The sequence below is a fragment of the Heteronotia binoei genome, chromosome 19, assembly GCF_032191835.1.
Source record: "Heteronotia binoei isolate CCM8104 ecotype False Entrance Well chromosome 19, APGP_CSIRO_Hbin_v1, whole genome shotgun sequence".
Classification (NCBI taxonomy): Eukaryota; Metazoa; Chordata; class Lepidosauria; order Squamata; family Gekkonidae; genus Heteronotia; species Heteronotia binoei.
This window is the reverse complement of record NC_083241.1, coordinates 18,708,287-18,727,096: the sequence shown is the minus strand read 5'-3', so window position 1 is coordinate 18,727,096 and position 18,810 is coordinate 18,708,287. Positions and strand designations below refer to the sequence as shown.

Below are 18,810 nucleotides of genomic sequence, written 5' to 3'. Positions count from 1 at the left end.
GCCAGGATCAATCCCGACCTCGGAGAATTCAAAGCAATCTTAGAGCATTAATTTTGGCACGCACTTCCTCTTGTCCCGGGGAGGAGGCATCCACTGCGCATGCCTAGACGAGAGGGAGGCGTTTCACCCACCCAGTTTCTTCCCACCGCCGTATAGGAGGAATTTTTTTTAATTAGGAACAAGGAACCAGCAGCAGGGAAGGTTGGGCAGGCATGTGTGACTGCACAGATGACCACTCGAAGATCATCAGTTACAGGTAAGAAACCTGTTTATTTTCATCGTGGTCTCTGTGCAGTCCCACACATGGGTGACTGGCAAGCTAATCTGTCCGGAGGCGGGTGCTGGATCTGTAACCAAAAGACAAGGTTAGGTATGCATATAAGAATCAATAGTGTACTTACAGTGTAGTTGACTGGAGATATCAGTCGAAAATGGATCATAGTACAGCCTGCCCAAAGGACGCGTCACGCCGAGCACAGACGTCTAAAGTGTAGTGCGAGGCAAACGTAGATGGAGACGACCAGACTGTAGCGGCACAGATGTCTTCCATTGGAACACCCTTACAGCAGGCTGATGAAGTGGCAACGGCTCTAGTAGAATGAGCTCATAAATGTTCAGGTATAGGCTGTTTAGCTAGTCAATAGCATAATGTAATAGCAGCCACAATCCATTTTGAAAATCTCTGCGTTGAGATTTTAGTGCCTTGGTTGTGGGTTGCATATACTACAAAGAGTCTAGTGTCTTTTCGAAATGGACGTGTCCTCTCAATGTAAAAAGCAAGGGCCCTACGTACATCCAGGTTGTGTAAAGTCTGTTGACCTGCATCGGCAGGACGTTGAAAAAAGGCAGGTAAAGTAGACGACTTTCCTAGATGAAACAGTGAGACTACCTTGGGTAGAAAAGAAGGGTCGGGCAGTAAAATAACTCTGTCATGATGGAAAATAGTGTATGCCGGGTCTGCTCTGAAAGCGCAGATGTCGCTGGCTCTTCTGCCAGAAGCACTACCAGTAAAACTGTCTTCCAGGACAGGAGATGCATAGCAATGGATGCCATGGGCTCAAAAGGTGGCTTCATAGTTGGCTCAGCACAAGAGACAAGCTCCAGGTGGGGTGAAGCTGGCAGATTGGAGGATGAGGGTGGAGGATCCCTTTCATAAAGGCTTTAGTAGCATAGTGGGAGAAAACAGTGCACCCTTCGATGTGTGGATGGAATGCAGAGATGGCCGCTAATTGGACCTTCAGAGAAGAGTACGACAATCCTGAGTTAGAGAGGGATAAGGTGTAGGTCAGGATCTGAGCTATAGTGGAGAGTTCAGGCTTGAAGTTATGTAGAACAGCATACGCCGAAAAACGTTTCCATTTTAAAGAATAAGATTTTCTGGTGGCAGGTTTTTTGGCGTTGAGTAAGACATGATGAACGTCCGAAGGAAAATTCAGAAACTGATTTTCCAGGCAGTCAGTGGTAGAAGTCCCGGATTGTGGTGAAAAACTTTGCCTTCTTGCTGGGAAATCAAGTGCTGAACTTGAGGAAGTCGGAGGAACGTGCTGTCCGAGAGGAGGAAGAGAGTGGTGAACCAGGGTTGACGGGGCCACCACGGTGTAATCAGGATGCAATTGGTTCGATCTAGCTTTATATTTTGCAATACTCTTGTGATGAGAGGAATTGGTGGAAATAGATAATGTAGTGTCCTGGACCATTGATGGAGGAAGGCGTCCCCCGCAGACAGTGGGGATGGAGGACCCCGAGTGTAAAAGTGCGGAAACTGGGCATTGTCTGGAGATGCAAATATATCTATTTTCGGAACTCCAAAGGTCTCGAACACTGTGTGCAGGTAACGACGGTTGAGGGCCCATTCGTGGTCGTTGACTAAATGATGACTCAGTGTGTCTGCTTGGACGTTTTGGACCCCTGGCAGATGCACCATTGTCAGGAAAATGCCATGATAGTGCCATAAGGATAGGGCTAATTTGCACAAGCGAACAGAGGCTGTGCCTCCCTGCCGACTGATGTAGAAAACAGTGGCTACATTGTCGTAGGTGACTTGAATGTGGCGATTGTGAAGAGATGGTAGAAAGGATCTCAGAGCTCTGTGGACCGCCAGGAGCTCTAAGCAATTGATGTGAAGGGATCTCTCGTAATCAGTCCACTGTCCCTGAACTGTCAATGTTCCCAAATGGGCTCCCCATCCCCACTTGGAGGCGTCGGTCATGACAATCGCAGAGGGCGGTGTTCGTACGAACGGCATTCCTGCCAGGAGATAACAATCCACCGTCCACCATTTTAGAGATGGGATAATGTGAGATGAGACCGTAAGTAAAGTCATTTGGTGTTGCCGGTGTAGATGAAATGTCCGGACAAACCACAGTTGAAGAGGGCGCTTATGAAGTCTTGCAAAACAGAGGACGGCGGTGGTGGCCGCCACGAGACCTAACATCCGTTGGAAGATTAAGGCAGTTTGGGTACGGTGCGTGATTATGGTATTGGCCAGGGATTGGATATGATGCACTCTGTCTGCTGGAAGGTAGGCCTTGTGTGATATCGTCGACAGACGTGCCCCTATAAATTGTATGTTCTGAGTGGGATTCAGGTTGGATTTTGCATGATTGACCTGAAGACCTAGTGCAGACAGGAGGGACAGAGTAGAGGAAATGTCCTTCTGAAGTTGTTCTTTTGTTTGAGATACGACCAGCCAATTGTCTATATAAGGATAAATGGAGATCTGTTGTAGCCGGAGTACGGCTGCCACCACTGCCATACATTTCGTAAAAACTCTCAGTGCTGTCAAAAGACCGAAGGGGAGAGCGCGGAATTGATAGTGTTGATCTCCAAGAGCAAACCTGAGGAATCTTCTGTGATGGTGATTGATGGTGAGATGGAAGTAGGCATCTTGTAGGTCTATCGACGCCAGCCAGGCCTGTTCTGGAATCAGTGGTAGGATAGACTGCAGAGTAACCATGTGGAATTTTTTGTAGCAAATATGGAGGTTGAGTTTTTGAAGATCCAGTATAGGGCGCTGCCCCCCGTCCCTCTTTGGAAACCAGAAAATAGCAGGAGTAAAATCCCATGTGATGGAACTGCGGTGGAACTGGTTCTATAGCTCCCTTGTCCAGCAAGGTGGCAATTTCCGTTTGAAGTGGAATAGATGGGGGTGTAAGTATGAACCTGTTGAGTTTTGGAGTAGAATCGAACTCTATGATGTAGCCCCTGTGGCTGATCGCCAGGACCCATGAATCCAATGTTATGGATTCCCACATGGGGTAGAATGGTCGTAGTCTGGTGGTGTCTGAATGGTGTTGTAACTGATTGAGAGGTAGTGTCATGGGTGCTGGGGGCCCTGCAGAAGAAGCCGAGCCTGCAGAAGAAACTGTGCCCCTGCCACCTGCACCAGTGCCCCTGCCTCCTGCTGGAGAAGATCCAAGCCCCCCTGCCTCGCCCTCTCGGGTGGCTCGTGTGCGTGACCGCCTTTGTCAGGACCTCAGGGATTGGAGGAGGACGGCACGCTCACGAGCAAGACGCTCCCTGAGCCCTGAGTTTTGAAAGGATTCTGGCCCTTCTAGGAGTGAGGGTGCTTGAGTCTCAGCAGGATCCTGGCTGCCCTCTGAGTCAGCAATTAGCCCAAATGGGCAACAGACAGCAGAGGGCTATATAGCTGTGGGCTTTGAGAGAAGACTTTGTGGAAGCAACTCGTCACTTACCTGACGTTCTAGCATCCACTTCGGCTTCTGACTCCGGCTTCTGGACCCCCTGACTCTGGCATTGACTTCTGGATCCCCTGACTTCGGCTTCTGAACCTCTGACCTATGATACCTGGACTGTGATTCGGTTTTGGCGCTTTGGACCCTCCTTGCTACCCAGCTACAGACCTTGGACTGCCCCTGGACTTCGCCTGGCCTGGCCCCAGCCCATGACAGGTAGAAGAGAGGAGTCAAAGAGACTTGTTTTGGAGCCGGTGTTGTCTTCTTTGAGGTTTGTGGACGTGCTCTTTGCTGAAATGGTTGTTTTGCCGGAGGAGCCTTATGCTTCCAGAATTCAGCTTGTCAGGGAGATCGGGAACGTTTGTAGTATGACGGTTTCCAGAATCTCTGCCGATTAGGTTGGGATTGCTGTTGAGTAACTCCCAATCTTTTGGCCCTTTTCCTACTGTCATCAACAGTGGTTAAAATATCATCTGAGCTGGCATTAAAGAGACCCTGTCCATCGAAAGGTAAGTCCTCTATCTTGAATCTGATGTCAGGTTGCAGTGACGAGGACCTAAGCCAGGCATGACGGCATAGAGCAATCGATGTAGCCATAGTCCTAGATGAGCATGCCACAGCATGAAGCACTGTATTAATTTGTTGCTTGCTGACACGAGAGAGCTCCTGAAAGATGCGCAAAGCCTGCTTCTGTGCTGCATCCGGTAGGGAAGGGACCAAGGTATTAAGTTGGGAGGTCAGATTGAAAGCATATGCTGAAAAATAGGTCAAATAATTGTGAATTTTGGAAGTAGCAGTGGTAAGTGAATATATCTTTCTTCCTAAAGTGTCCAATTTCTTCCCTTCCTTTTCAGGTGGGACCAGGTGTCATGTTTGTTTGGATTTTTAGGATGAATGCAATATCATGGAATTTGGTGCCGGATGACTGAAGAGAAATTTTGATTCAGGAGCATGAATTTTGTAGAGGGATTCTACTCGTTTAGATGTCGGTGGCACTGAAGCGGGTTTGTCCCATGCCTCTTTCAAGGCTTCCAAGTGAACTCGAAGCATCGTGAGAAAAGAGCCTGCCGGCAGGTCTGCATATACTAAATCGTGGACTACATCCGAAACTCTAGGTGCGTCAGTAGTCAGTTTAATATTGAGTGAATTTGCCATGTTGGATAGTAAATCTAGGTAAGATTTAGAACCCTCTGAGGGTGAGAGGTCAGCAGGTTTGATGATGTCGGAGGCTGGTGAAGGGGAGCTGAGGCTGTAGAATGGGAGGAATCCGATTGTTTCACTTCATATTCTTCCTGAGTTTCAATGGGTGTATCAATGGGCTTGGTAGGCATTGATATCTGTCTGGTCAGCAGGGGAGGCTGTTCCACCTGTTGCTTAGGAGAGACTGAGCACACCAAAGTCGATCTAGCTGGAGACGATGGTTTTGATACCATAGTATAATGCTTAGGGCGTCGATAGGGACTTGCACGGGGTTGATAAGACACGTCCTCATGGTACCGAGGACGATCCTCACGGTATGCGTGCTCCCAATGTGTAGGATGATGAAGCACCTCACAGTACCGAGAGTCCTCACAGTACCGAGGGTCTTCACAGTACCGATGGGAATCCGAGGAAGGTGATCTATAATATCGTTGGTACCTGCGAGGAGATGGTGATCTGGACCGCGATGGGCTATAATAGTAATAGCGTTCCCTATGATGACTTTGAGATCTCTCGGCTCGGACTCGAGTGGATGGCTATCTCAGTGTCGAGGGTTCTCTTAAGAATGGAGATACGGGTGTCGCTATCTGTTGTTTGCTAGGCATCAGTCTACTAGGCATCGAAACTTCTCGGAAGGAGTATGCGCCAAGAAGGTTAGCACACTGACTCCTGTGTGATTCTGGAGATTCGGTGTCGAGGATATTTTCTGGCAAAGACCTATGAAGTGATGGCGACCGAGAATGGATATGAATGACCTTGAGAGGTACAGTATTGATGGGCACTGAGACCTCCGCTGAAGTTGGTGCTGTCTATATCGAGGCCGAGGTGTTGACAGTCGGGTGCGATGTAGAAATCATGGTGGGAGACTTCGAATCCGAGGACCTACGGCCGAGGTGCTGACAGTCGGGTGCAATGTAGAAATCATGGTGGGAGACTTCGAATCCGAGGACCTACGGCCCGTCTTAGATTTCGTTTTCGATTATGTCAAAATTGAAGGATCTTTAGAAGTCGATTCTGTGCGATGTTTCTTTCTAGAATCATCAGACTTTTTTGAGTGTTTCCCGGACTTAAGCTTGCTGGGAACAGAAGCCACGGAAGCTGCCGGTCGAGGCACTTCCTTTTGAGTAGATAGGGAAGATGGCGAGGTTTGGGATCCCGAAGTATGGGACATAGTAGGGCGCAGTGACGACTCCAACAAATGACTTCTGAGTCTAGCCGCGTGGTTTTTTCTTGCTTGCTTTCCAAATTGACTACAATGCAGGCAAGTGTCGGTGTGATGGGCCTCACCCAGACAAAAAAGGCATAAAGAATGTCCATCTGTGGATGGGATTTTTGAGGCGCACCGATTTTGTCTTTCCCTTCCATCTGCCTGGGGGGGCGGGGGGGGGGAAGGGAAGGGACGAAGGTAGAAAGAGGGTAGAAAGATATATTTTTTTATAATGATACCAGTGAAGTTGAAGAAGAAGACAAAGACAAACGATGAGGAGAAAAATGCAGGAAAAACAGATGAAGAATCGCTGTGGAGACTCAGCGAGGTAGGTGTATCCCGGGAGGCGGTAAAGAACAAACTGGGTGGGTGAAGCGCCTTCCTCTCGTCTAGGCATGCGCAGTGGATGCCTCCTCCCCGGGACGAGAGGAAATGCGCGCCAAAATTAACGCTCTAAGATTGCTTTGAATTCTCCAAAGTCAGGATCGATCCTGGTGGATAACCCCATGTGTGGGACTGCACAGAGACCACGATGAAGATTAAACAATTCCATAAAACAGTAATACAACAATTCCATAAAACAGTAATACATTAGAATATTAATTGCAACAGGATTTAAAATTTTAGGAGACTAATTAAAAATATATCTATACCTTATGGCAGCTCGGTGGTTAGTTCCATTCCAGTGTACTATAAGCCCATGTTAGGAAGGAGCAGAGGATCACACTGATGGATTAAATCAACTGCATCTGGAACCCATGATGGAGTGCTTGAAACAGGAGAGGCCGATATTATTTGACATCTGCTGCTTCAACCAAAGGCCTGGTGGAACAGTTCCATCTTACAGGCCCAGTGAACATATGAACATATGAAGCTGCCTTATACTGAATCAGACCCTCAGTCCATCAAAGTCAGTATTGTCTACTCAGACTGGCAGCGGCTTTCCAGGGTCTCAAGCTAAGATTTTTCACACCTATTTGCCTGGACCCTTTTAGTTGGAGATGCCGGGGATTGAACCTGGGACCTTCTGCTTACCAAGCAGATGCTCTACCACTGAACTGCAATGAATCCCACAGGGATCTCAATCAGGAGCATGTTCCACCAGGCCAGGGCCAGAGCTGAAAAGGCCTTGGTCCTGGTTGAGGCAAGGCAGATGTCTTTTGGACAACGGACTTCTAAATGGTGCGAGTCTCAAGAGTGCAAGGTTCTTCGGGCCACATACAGGGAGAGTCAGTTCCGCAAGTATGCTGGTCCCTGGCCATATAGGGCCTTAAAGGTTAATACCATAACCTTGAACGTGACTCAGTTCTCAGTCAGCAACCAATGCAGTTGATGCAGCACTGGCTGAACGTATGCCTGCACTAACATCCCAGTCAGCAGGCAAGCTGCTGCATTCTGTACCAGCTGAAGCTTCCAGATCAGGTTTAAAGGTAGGCCTGTATAGAGTGAGTTGCAGTAGTCAAGTCTGGAAGTGACGTTGCATGGATCACTTTCACTAGGTCATGGGAGGAAAAGCAGGGAACCCAGCTGCCTGACCAGCCAAAAGGCTGACCTGGCAATGTTGGTGACCTGTGTCAAGTCCTCAGTCTCTCAGGAACATCAAACAGACCATTGATATAATAGTAGTTTATTGAACCTCGATAACTGTGTTAGGCATGGCAGATCTTGCAAAGACTGGCAGGGCCAGTCTTTGACTCTCTTATATACATTCAGTATAACCGTTATGTTTTCAAAGGGAAAGCGGGAATTTCAAGCAGGAATTATACGTGGGAAGTCTTTTAGCCCTTCCCCTCCCAGGTGCATCTAGCCTGGCCGGTCAACCTTGATCTCTTAGGCAACCGCCAGGCCACTGGAGTCTTCTTTGATAACTTGTTGCAAAGAGATAGTGGTAAGAAAAGCGAAAGAGCAAGGGAACATCAAATTAACAGTGTGCAGGAATTCATGGCAAGACCCTTGACAACCTGGGCCTCCATGGAAAGGAAGGCATCCAGGATCACTCCCAAACTCCTCACCATTGGTGCTGGCGTCAGTGGCAGCCCACCAAGGGCTGGGAGTCAGATTCCCACACCCATTCCCCACCACTCCTCTAGAACAGGACCTCTGTCTTAGCTGGATTAAGTTTCAGCTGGCTTCTTGTAATCAGTCTGCCTTGCCCCTAAAACCCTAGCCTGGGGCTGAGTCTGTCCATCAACAGATAAAGCTGGGTGTCATCAGTGTACTGGTGACAACCCAGCCCAAACCCCCAGATTAACTGGGCAAGGGAGTGCATATAGATGTTGAATAACATCAGTTAGAGGATATGTAAATACTTAATTAACCAAGCCTACAGTACTTGACTGGAAAGGACAGTGATTCTTGGCTGCTATGTCAGGATCCATTGGCAGGCTGAGAAAACCAACGAAGAGAGATACACATGCAATGCAATAAGTTGCGATTTGTGGGGGCAGGTGGGTGCTATAACCTTCAAAGTAAGGAGGCTTGGTTACAAACTAAACTTTTAGTACTGGCTCTAAAAGAAGGCCCTTGTACCCTAAAGCTAGAAGGCAAAGAGGCAGAAAGCCCATAACACTGCCAACTCTCCCTAAAGGACATTCCACTCTTATACACAATTCCCAAACACTGAGGTTGGGTGGGGTGGAACTGAAACTCACTACCACATAAGGACTCCCAGTTGTGGTTTTTATATAAAAAATTAAAGCATTAAGGCAGAGTGTCTGAAAAGCTTTCTTCCATTCTCAAGGCATGCACAAACATAATGCTCTATTAACCTGGAAAACAATGAGAAACAAAGCTGTATTAAGCCACACCTGGGGGAAACCACTGATATGCATGGGCTTTAAAAAATGTGATATGGTGGTGACCATATGGTGGTGACCTTGACCTTGACCGTGACCATATGGTGGTGACCTTGACCAAAGGGCATAGACACCACCATGTTCCTCCTCTACCCAAAAAAGGCCCCAAATTGCTTTTCTTCCCTTCCTGCATTTTTCAATATACCACTCTGACCACAGGAAATCTTTTTTGTTGGTCTTGGTATTTTATGTGGCAGTTTTTATCATTTTTATTAACATTTTCCAAGCTGATCATGTTCTGAAGTAAACTGAACTGAATACGCACACTTTACACCAACTTTCTGACATCAGTATATCCTCTGGCTGGCAGCAGCTCTCCATGGACTCAGGCGGAGAAGAGGCCTTTCTCCACAACTGCTATCCAGGAACATTTAATTGCAAGTGCTCGGGAATGAGCCCAGAACCTTCCATATATGAACCACATCATGTACTACTGAGCCCTAGGTCTCTCCGCTTTGAGATATTCCCTTCTCCCCCTCTGTTGGCCATTCCCTTCAATGCAGCAAATATCTAGCAGCCTTCTTGGCCTCAGAAATGTCTGCTGATGCCTAGGAATTTATTATTTACTTCATTTATACCATTCTTCCCAACGGGGGTCCAAAGTGATTTATATCTTTCTCTCTTCCATTTTATCCTCACAACATCCCTGTGATGTAGGATAGGCCAATAACATATGATAGCTGAGCAAGCTTCCATGGCAAAGCAGGGATTCAAACCTTGGTCTCCCAGATCCTACTGCAGCACTTTAACTACCCCTCCACACTGGCACTAGTTCTCCAGCTGGTATTCTAGCCCTATACTTAATATACATTCTCCCTCTCCCCCTGAGTTAATAAACTCACCAGCCAAGATTACCTTGAAAGAACACCTCAGAAAGGAAAGAAGAACTGGTTGCTCTGTTTTATCCAGACTTTACTCATATTAGCAATGCCAAGATCCTGCCAGCAGGATGCAAGCAGTAATTTGACAAGGCAATGTCATGGCTTCATGCAGTTACCACCCCACCTCAAAATGCAAAATCATACTAGAAAGTGAGAAGCAGCAGTAATACACACAGTTTTTAAACTCTGTAACATCAGCAATTTTTACCTTGGTTGCATAGGCGCTATAGGTGTAGAGTCTAGTGTTGATGGAGCTTCCTGGATGCTGCCTTCAGTGCACTGAACAGGTAAAGACTCAGGGAGACTATTAACAGAAGTGGCTGAAAGAAGAAGCACCAGTGTTAAGGAAGCACTTGGCTGTGCTAAGAAGATGTTCATGGTAGGGCTCAGTCCTGTGCCTTCTGGATCAGAAAGACTTCTCAGACTTCAAACACACACACACATGAGCCAGCCCTGCACTGCCAACCAATCAAATAGGTGCTCTTCTGTTAGAAAAAGAGAACCTGGGATATTCACTTTTTAATTACCATGGGGCCTCTTGGATGCAAGTTAAGAAAAATACACATGCAACAAAATGTACTTTAAAAAATATATCAAGCTCCTGTTTGGAGGTATTACTCTCCTCGCCAGTGCAGCTTTAAACATCTCTTACTGCAGCTGCTCTGCATCTGAAAGCTTCCTCAACAGCCTTTATATATTCCCATTCAATGCCAATAGATCAGTGTCAGAAAAAAACCTCATTTTATTAACAAATGGTGACACAAGGTCACTGTTACAGTCTGGGAACATGCATCGGGAATTCACTGCATGAAAATGTTTGAATGTGCACACCCAGAGTGGAGAGACACTCCTTTCCTCACACCATAAATACATTCAGTTTGGTGTAGTGGTTAAGTGTGCGGACTCTTATCTGGGAGAACCGGGTTTGATTCCCCACTCCTCCACTTGCACCTGCTGGAATGGCCTTGGGTCAGCCATAGCTCTGGCAGAGGTTGTCCTTGAAAGGGCAGCTGCTGTGAGAGCCCTCTCCAGCCCCACCCACCTCACAGGGTGTTTGTTGTGGGGGAGGAAGGTAAAGGAGATTGTGAGCCGCTCTGAGACTCTTCGGAGTAGAGGGCGGGATATAAATCCAATATCTTCATCTTCTTCTTCTTCTTCTTCATTCTTAAACAACTGCTCAATGAACAGGCTGCGCTGAATAATCCAAAGTCTACTGGCATAGGGGCAATTATGTGATACAGCACTACAACCAATCCTCAGAGTGCCCAGAGAATAGCACAACTAAGTACATATCCTAATTTTTATTCAGTTGGCCTACATGAACTGGGTTTACACCAACCACACGTGCTATGATCTCGGGTCAGGTCCATTATGCCCCAAAGTTATGCTTCATCTGCAAGAATTAACTTCACCTCTCCTATGAATTTGCATGGGCATTAGACATAGTACTCTATCAGCTTAACGTGTCCCCTCTGCTGAAACAATGTAGATACACTGGGGTGAATGCTATCCCTATCCTACAACAAAGTTTACTTATTTGTCAAAATATTTCTCTCTCACCTTTTCTTTTAACTCAAGTTAGAAGCCTTCTTTCAACTTAAACAGCTCTTCTATTAGTCTAAGAGCCATTTTATGTTAGAGGAAGGCACCTTAAACTTGAAGAATGGTTCTTCGGAGGATAGCTGGCTCTATCCCCTGGCTAGTGTACCCAAAAAGGTGGTTTTAAGGACTGAGATCATGTTTTGAGCAGATCTCAAGTATATATTTAATATTTGCCTTATCTGGACAGGAGAAAGGAGGATACCCACCTAACCACCAAGGAGTAATTTTAGTGAGACGGTGGAACTTTAGCTACATAAGGAAAAGTAGGTAAGCAAAATCAAGTAAGATCATAGGTCTCCTTCTGGGTAGCTAGCTATCACTTTGAGGGGCAAGCTGCAGCACAGGACAAGTTTTATGCTGAGGGTCAGGGGTGGACTGGATCCATTGAGTCAATGGCTTGAAGCTGCTATCCCCTCCATGGAATTTTCCTTCCAGAATAGCCACAGCAGGGAGCATGGCCAAGGAGGGGGTATAACCATTTGCCCAGACTGTTTTTGCCTTCATAATATGCCCTGCTCTTCCCTCCCCCTTCTTATATTTGGCAACTACATTCATTTGAGAGATCAGCATTTCAGCGGGGACTGCTCCAACTTGTGCCTTTCAGATTTTTGATACTGATGAAGCTTGATTTGAAGCAGATCCCAAAATTTCGGTTTGAAAAGCTTTATATTTTGAGTTGAGTCTGAACCCATTTGAATTTGGGCCCTGCTTCAAATGAAGCATGCATTGACCCCTCCCTTCAACTTTTCTGATACAGCTTCCAGAGCAATATGCTTTTTTTTTGGTGGCGGGGGGAGAGAAAGAGATTAGTAAGCAGTAGAACCTGCATTGCTTCCCTATACAGATACATAAAATCTGTTCTGCAATTTGTCCTTCTTGGCCATAATTTTTCCCCCAGGGATGAAGAAAACTACTTGTATATTTGTTTGCAAGCACCCCTATAGAAAGTAGTACTCTTTGTTTGCAAGCACCCCTGTAGAAAGTAGTACTCCATTGTGTAAGAAGCATGCTGCAAACTTTCACAGTTTGATCAAGGTCCAATTGCATGCAGCTTCTGAATGCAGCTGCCTTGGTGACTGGAGTTTTTCATCTATAATTGATGTGACAATGAGGGCATACTCATCACCAAAACAGCTAAAAGCGTCCATGCACAGAGTTTTATTGCAGCTTCTCATGGCATCCGAAGGCAGCTTAATCATTTTTCAGATAGAGCATGGAGGGAAGGGTGTAAGTGAAGTGCACAAATCACTTCTTTCTGCAACACCTATTTTCAGGCAATCTTTTGTCCACCTACTCTCTGCTCTCAATTTATATATGCTTCCCTATTTCACTCACTTGGTGAAGCCTCTGCTGATAAACAGGGGTTTTAACAACCAGCAGTGGACACATACAGCTGATTATACTTTACCAAAAATAAACACCAGCTGCAAGAATTAGACTTCTTATAATTATAGTGACAAAAATATTGTGAACACTTTTTTTTTAGTACCGTTTCATTTAAAGCTGAATCATAATACATATGCTGGCACTACAGGCCCCACACAATTAGTCATCCTTATGGCCAAACACACACTTTCTCTCCCTCTTGACAGTTAGCAGCCACAAGGAGGAGGAGGAAAGTTGATTAGCCTGGTATATTTTGCTTATGAACATGGGTTGAGGGAGGGAAAATCACAATTGTCTTGGACTGTCAAAAAAGCACTTCGCAAAGTCTGTATACCTGGAAAGAGGGAGCCGTCAGACAGCATTTATGATTCATGCTTACCTGAGGGGCTAATTCTACCATTACTACCATTCTGTCGTTGAAGATGTTCTTTGTAGCATACCGAACACATGCCATTTGTACGGGGGTTGCCGTAAAATCCGCATCCAGTGGAACAAAGCATAGGCACTTGGCTATGGTTGGTTTCTTGAGCCATTTTACTTTTCTAGTGATCAGAGGAAAATACAAGACAGAGATTTCTGTGAATTCAGACCAACCTTTACTCCCAAGGCAACTTTTACTCCTCACAGCCGATGTACTACCTTTCACTGGCTTTTGAGGGTGGAATTCTTCCCTAATTCTGTTGTTTTAGAAGAATGCATACAAAAGGGGGCTTACATTCCCCACTCCCCATTTACAACATAGTCACTTGTGCCTTCATTTAAAAAAACCATGCCAAAGTACAATAACTTCTGGAATAGTTTTCTTTTCATAAGCAAAAACAACTAGGGGCATAAAACAGCCCTATGAGGAAACTACTGAGTTTGGCAATACAGGTAAATTCTGGAGAACTGATTATAGTTATTAAATATGCACAGAGATGTGGGGGTAAATTTTCAACTAGATATCCCACCTCATGAAAAAGTGTACGTTTAGGCTTTGGGAGTAGCGAAATACCCTGACTTCAGCCACCCCCCACCCCCAAAAAAATATCCTGGGGAAGCAAGGAAAGAGGACATTTGATTATTCAATAAAAATTAAGGATTCCCCCCCACACAGAATTGGCACTGAATGGAAAAAGCAGAAAAATTATAACAATTAAATATTATAAACTAAAGCACCAGATTAAGATGGTTTTATCCTCCAAATCTTAACCGTTAACTTTTGTCTCTCCAACTCTTATCAATAGCTTTTCACTGCTATGATTGCTTATTCTTTTTCAAATTTTGATCTACTTTGAGTTTGCATTAGCATTGTTGTTGTTTTTTTACTTGTGTGACACTGTGGATTTCAATACAGAAGGGGTGGGATGTATCTATATGTGTAGGAGTAAATAATATTCACAGTGGTTGACAAAAATGAAAAAATCCCAAAGCAAACATGATCTCAGCTGCCCAGAAGTGCCTACGGGGAGGGGGGGGGAGCGGGGACCCGGCACTGTATCACTCCCTAATCTTGGGATTAGGTGCTTTATGGACTCCTTCCAGAAGGTGCTTTATGGACTCCTTCCAGAAAAATATTCCAAAAAGAGTCTGTGCTACCACAGTGAAAGGCATGCAGCCTAGCAGAGGATGACTGAATCTGTCCAGTAAGAAAGCATCCAAAATGTGCTGTATATTATACAATTATTATATGCTTCCGTCTTGCTAGCCTCTTAGTGGCTTCATCAACAACCGATGCATCAGATTCACACCTGCTCAGCTGATGCATCAAGTGTTCCCAAACCATTCATTGGCCGAGCAACATTCCCTTTATAACATCTGTGGGGTATAGTGGCAGCTTGCTGCTTACCCTCTTTTTATCTCCCAGCACTCCACAAGGTCCCTGGCCCACTGTATGCTGGACCTGAAGAATGCACAGAAGAGTTCAGCAGCTGCCCTTCAACTGTGGAATCCTCTTCCTCTGGAGATCCTCAAACCCCAAACATTTCCCCCCACCAGTGGGGCAAGATGCTTTTTATTCAAATTGGCTTCTGACAGCTAAGGGAGAAGGTAGCGTAATTAGCACACTGCTACTGCCCCAAGTCTTTGGGACAGGGTAGGCTAGAAAGGCCAGCACTAAAAAATTTTTCAAGCAATTGAGTACATGAAGAGACAAGCAACCAATTCTGTGACCACAGCTGCAGGTTTCTCCAGAACTGTAAGCACAAATAGCTGCTAGCTTCCCACAGTTATAGCCTGTTTACACTAGCTTCTCCTCAGAGGGCTGTGTATTCACACACACAAAACCATGCATAGAAATCAAACACTTTTCTCTGTGGCTTTAGTATCCATGCTAGATTATAAAGACGGAAAGCATCAGACTTGCATTCCCCTAAAGCTACTCCCTGAAATTTCTGCTTTTTAGCTTAAAGAAAGTAATGCTGCACAAATTGTATAATCTTCACAAGTTCAATGAATGAAGCTAGAAAGAATCAATATGCTGCTCCAATTAACCTTAACTGCTAAAAACTGCATTCCATCAGTCTAAAGAGCACATGAGCCCAGATAAATATGTGAACACCAACCCTGTAGCTGGAAGAATGCACAGCGTGGCCTGGATACAAAGAAATGCTCAGATATGCCCATTAACTCTTAAATATTCTGAGCAAGATATCCATCCATCCAGCTACAGGTACAAAGTACTACGAACTGGATAGAAAAGGGGCCTTACATTTCAGCGCCCCCCCCCAAAGTATTTAAAAAGTACAGTGAATTTTGTCATGACAATGATCTATATATCTAATTTCCTACATGGCTCCTCTGTGTCCCTCAGGGCAGGTCTGGGGCTAGGGGTGGCTGCACCTGCACCTCCCTGCCCCCCCAGTGTCAATTTCGTGTGCACAAAGCATGCGCATCCGATGATGTAATGATGACATCACTGCCACACTCCCCCGAACTTAGCCGAGCTGGTACAAGGGGACGGTACAGCAGCAGGCGCGGGGGGCGGGCTGGGAGGCGAATGGCTCCACAAGTTCATGGAGGGTAAATGAACATTCATGAATGTCTTACACTTGGTGGTTCCAGAAGGCAAGAGCAGATTTAATAGCCTCAAGTTTCAATTGGGGCATTTCAATTGCACATTCGGAGAAACTTCCCATGGTAATGTCAGGTGGGAAGCCATGTTGGTCTGTTGAGTCCAGTAGCATCTTGAAGACCAACAAGATTTGCAGGGTATAAGCTTTTAAGAGTTAAAGCTCCCTTCATCCCTTGCAGATGACTCTTGAAAGCTTATACCCCGGAAATTCTTGTTAGTTTTTAAAGCAGGGGTGGGGAACCTCCGTCCCGAAGGCCGTATATGGCTCTCGGGGATTGCTGGGCCGAACTGAGCCATGTGGCAGCCTTCCTGAGGCCTGGCTGGCCAGCGAGGATTGTGGGGCCCAGCTGCACTGTGCAGCAGCCTTCCCAGGGCCCAGCAGCGATCACAGGGCCCACACATGTATTGTGTGGCAGCCGCCATGGGGCCTGGCTGGCCAGCTAGAATTGCTACAGGGCCTGGAAAAGTTACTGTGACAGTTCAGGTAAGTTTCCCCCTCATTTCTTTATTTCGCTTTCTTTCCATTTCTTCCCCCCATTTCTTTGTTTCCTTTTATTCCCATTTCTTTCTTCTCCCCTTTATTCCCTTTCTTTCCATTTCTTCCCCTCTTTGTTTACCTTTATTACTCTTTCTTCCCTCCATTTCATTTCCCTTTATTTCCTTTTCTCCCTCTCTCTCTCTCTCTCTCTCTCTCTGTGGAGTCTGTGTGGTGGGCATTGTGAAGGACTGCTGCTGGGGCATGTGGGTGCCTTTAAAGGTCTGCTGGGAGCAGCTGCAGTTTCCACATGGAGGGAGGGAGGAGTGGTGGGGGTGGGAGCCATCTACCACCAGTTCAGTTTGCACTTAATTATCCCAGATGGTGTGGCCTAATATGCTAATGAGTGTTTGACCTAATATGCTAATATTAGGGGATGTGGTCTAATATGCTGCTGAGTTCCTGCTGGGCTTTTTCTACAAAAAAGCCCTGAAGCTATGCATTTGCTTAGGGCGACAGGCTGTGTGTGTGTGTGTGCCAGATTAGGCTCTCCCCACATGACTTCAAATAGAAAAACAATTATTTGCATTAATTTTGCTGGCCTGAATCATTCTTCCTCGGCAGAGCATTGTTTTTTAAGTTGATAATTTTGTATGGCCTGCGAATGATGTTATAAATATCCATATGGCCCTTGGCAGAAAAAAAGTTCCCTACTCCTGCTATTGGATTCAAATCCAGCTTCCTAATGGTAAGAGTAGTTCATTAATGGAACCAGTTACATAGGGGGCAAGTGGGCTATTCCTTAATGGAGATCTTCAAGCAAAGGCTGGAGAGCCACCAGTTCAGAATGTTCTAAAACTGCTTTCCTGCACTGAGCAGAAGGTTGAACTAGATTACCTGTAAGGTTCCCCCCCAATTCTAGGTTTCAGTAACAGAAGCAGTAAACCTCTCAGTGCCACTTGCAGGTAGGGGGTATGCTCTGATCAGGCACCTGGTTAGCTACTGTGCTTCATAGATTAAATAGAAACTTTGATCTGATCCAGCACTTTTTATCGGGCTAAAGGAACTTCATGAAGGTTCTTGAATGTTCATCCTGATCACAAAGGACAACGATAAAATCCAACAGCTATGACCAGTAAGCTACACAAACTGAATGTATGTCCATAGTTGACCTAGAAGGCGTTCCAGAGTATTCTCCAAGGCAAAAGCTTCCATGGGACTCCCAGATACCCTGGCAGGTCAATCATTATAGGAAGGGTTCCTTGAAGCTAGCAAGACCAATAACTACTGAATCAATACAGAATTCATTAGCAAATAATACATGCTGAATTTATTTTGATCAAAATAATGACATCATAGAGGAAAGGGGAAATAAGAACACAAAACAGGAAGAAAAAGAGCAAAGAGATGAAAAATACCATTCAAAGGAAAACCAGAAAAACTGGATTGAGTACCAGCTCAGCTGGTTATCAGTTTCTCCTTAGAGAGAAAAACAGAACACAACACCTGGCATACACAGCTCCGGAATATTCTGTGCACTTTCAAAAAAAGGTGTTAGAATGGGGTGTGTGTGTTTTTTTAAAAACTAAATTAATCAAGTAGTAAAATGAACTTCATTGTATTATTCAGGCCAAACAAAATGGCATTAAGCAGACACACGCAGAAGTCTCTTCCAAAGTTGGTTGGAGTTTTAAATGAAAAGCAGCTGTGGTGGAATGGGGAGAGGGAGCACATATACCACAACTTGCAGATTCAGGAAAGTTCACAAAAATAGGACCTTAGAATCACAGAGTTAGAAGGGACCTCCAGGATCATTTAATCCAACCCCCAAGCACAATGAAGGAAATTCACAAATACCTGCCCCAAACCCAGTGACCCCCTTCTTGCCTCATAACGCTGAACCATCTGAAATTCTGTTCTCACAGACTCTAACCTTAACTCTTCAACCTCCCTTTAAGACATTTTATTTAATGGTATCATTTCAACCTCCAATTGTGCAGACTTGGTAACTTTCCTAGCTTGCAAAAACCATCAGTGACAGTTGCATTGAGGAGGATTAGTCTTAAATCTCAGGGTTTATAATCTTGGCAGGGGGTGGGGAATCATGTTCTCAGCATACAGCCGGACTGTTTGTAGCAGTATCTTAGCACAGACATGCTGTATTGCAACCCATGAATAACCGTTTCCCATACTGCTTTAGGATGTGGCTAGACAAAAGACAACTCGCAGCAACATTAGGCTGTGTTTCTTTGCCCCTGTTGTCAACAGCCAGAGATCCAGGGCAATCATACATACTGTGCAATGTCATCACCATATTACATTGAAAGCAATTTTTACTGGGAAAAGAGGGGAGATGTACAGTGGAAGCACCAGCTCTGTATCTCTTGCAATGCCTAGTGAAATCTAAAGATAGCTACAGATCTATTTGTGTAGATTGCAGCCGAATCTTACTGCAAT

The 18,810-nt window shown here is 45.5% G+C and overlaps 1 protein-coding gene across 10 annotated transcripts in view; it reads right to left on the bottom strand.

Annotated features, from left to right (window-relative positions):
• Nucleotides 1-18,810, bottom strand: part of ZFAND6 (zinc finger AN1-type containing 6) — a 141,509-nt gene that overhangs the window by 28,290 nt on the left and 94,409 nt on the right. For 8 of the 10 annotated variants that reach the window (XM_060260036.1, XM_060260045.1, XM_060260040.1 and 5 more), the window contains exons 2-3: nt 13,206-13,368; nt 10,047-10,158 (exon numbers count right to left, since the gene is read on the bottom strand). In XM_060260036.1, coding sequence (XP_060116019.1) covers nt 10,047-10,158; nt 13,206-13,368 — 275 coding nt within the window. Of the gene's footprint in view, nt 1-10,046; nt 10,159-13,205; nt 13,369-14,654; nt 14,709-18,810 lie in introns of those variants that run through there. The other 2 variants (XM_060260044.1, XM_060260039.1) reach the window with 2 other exon arrangements.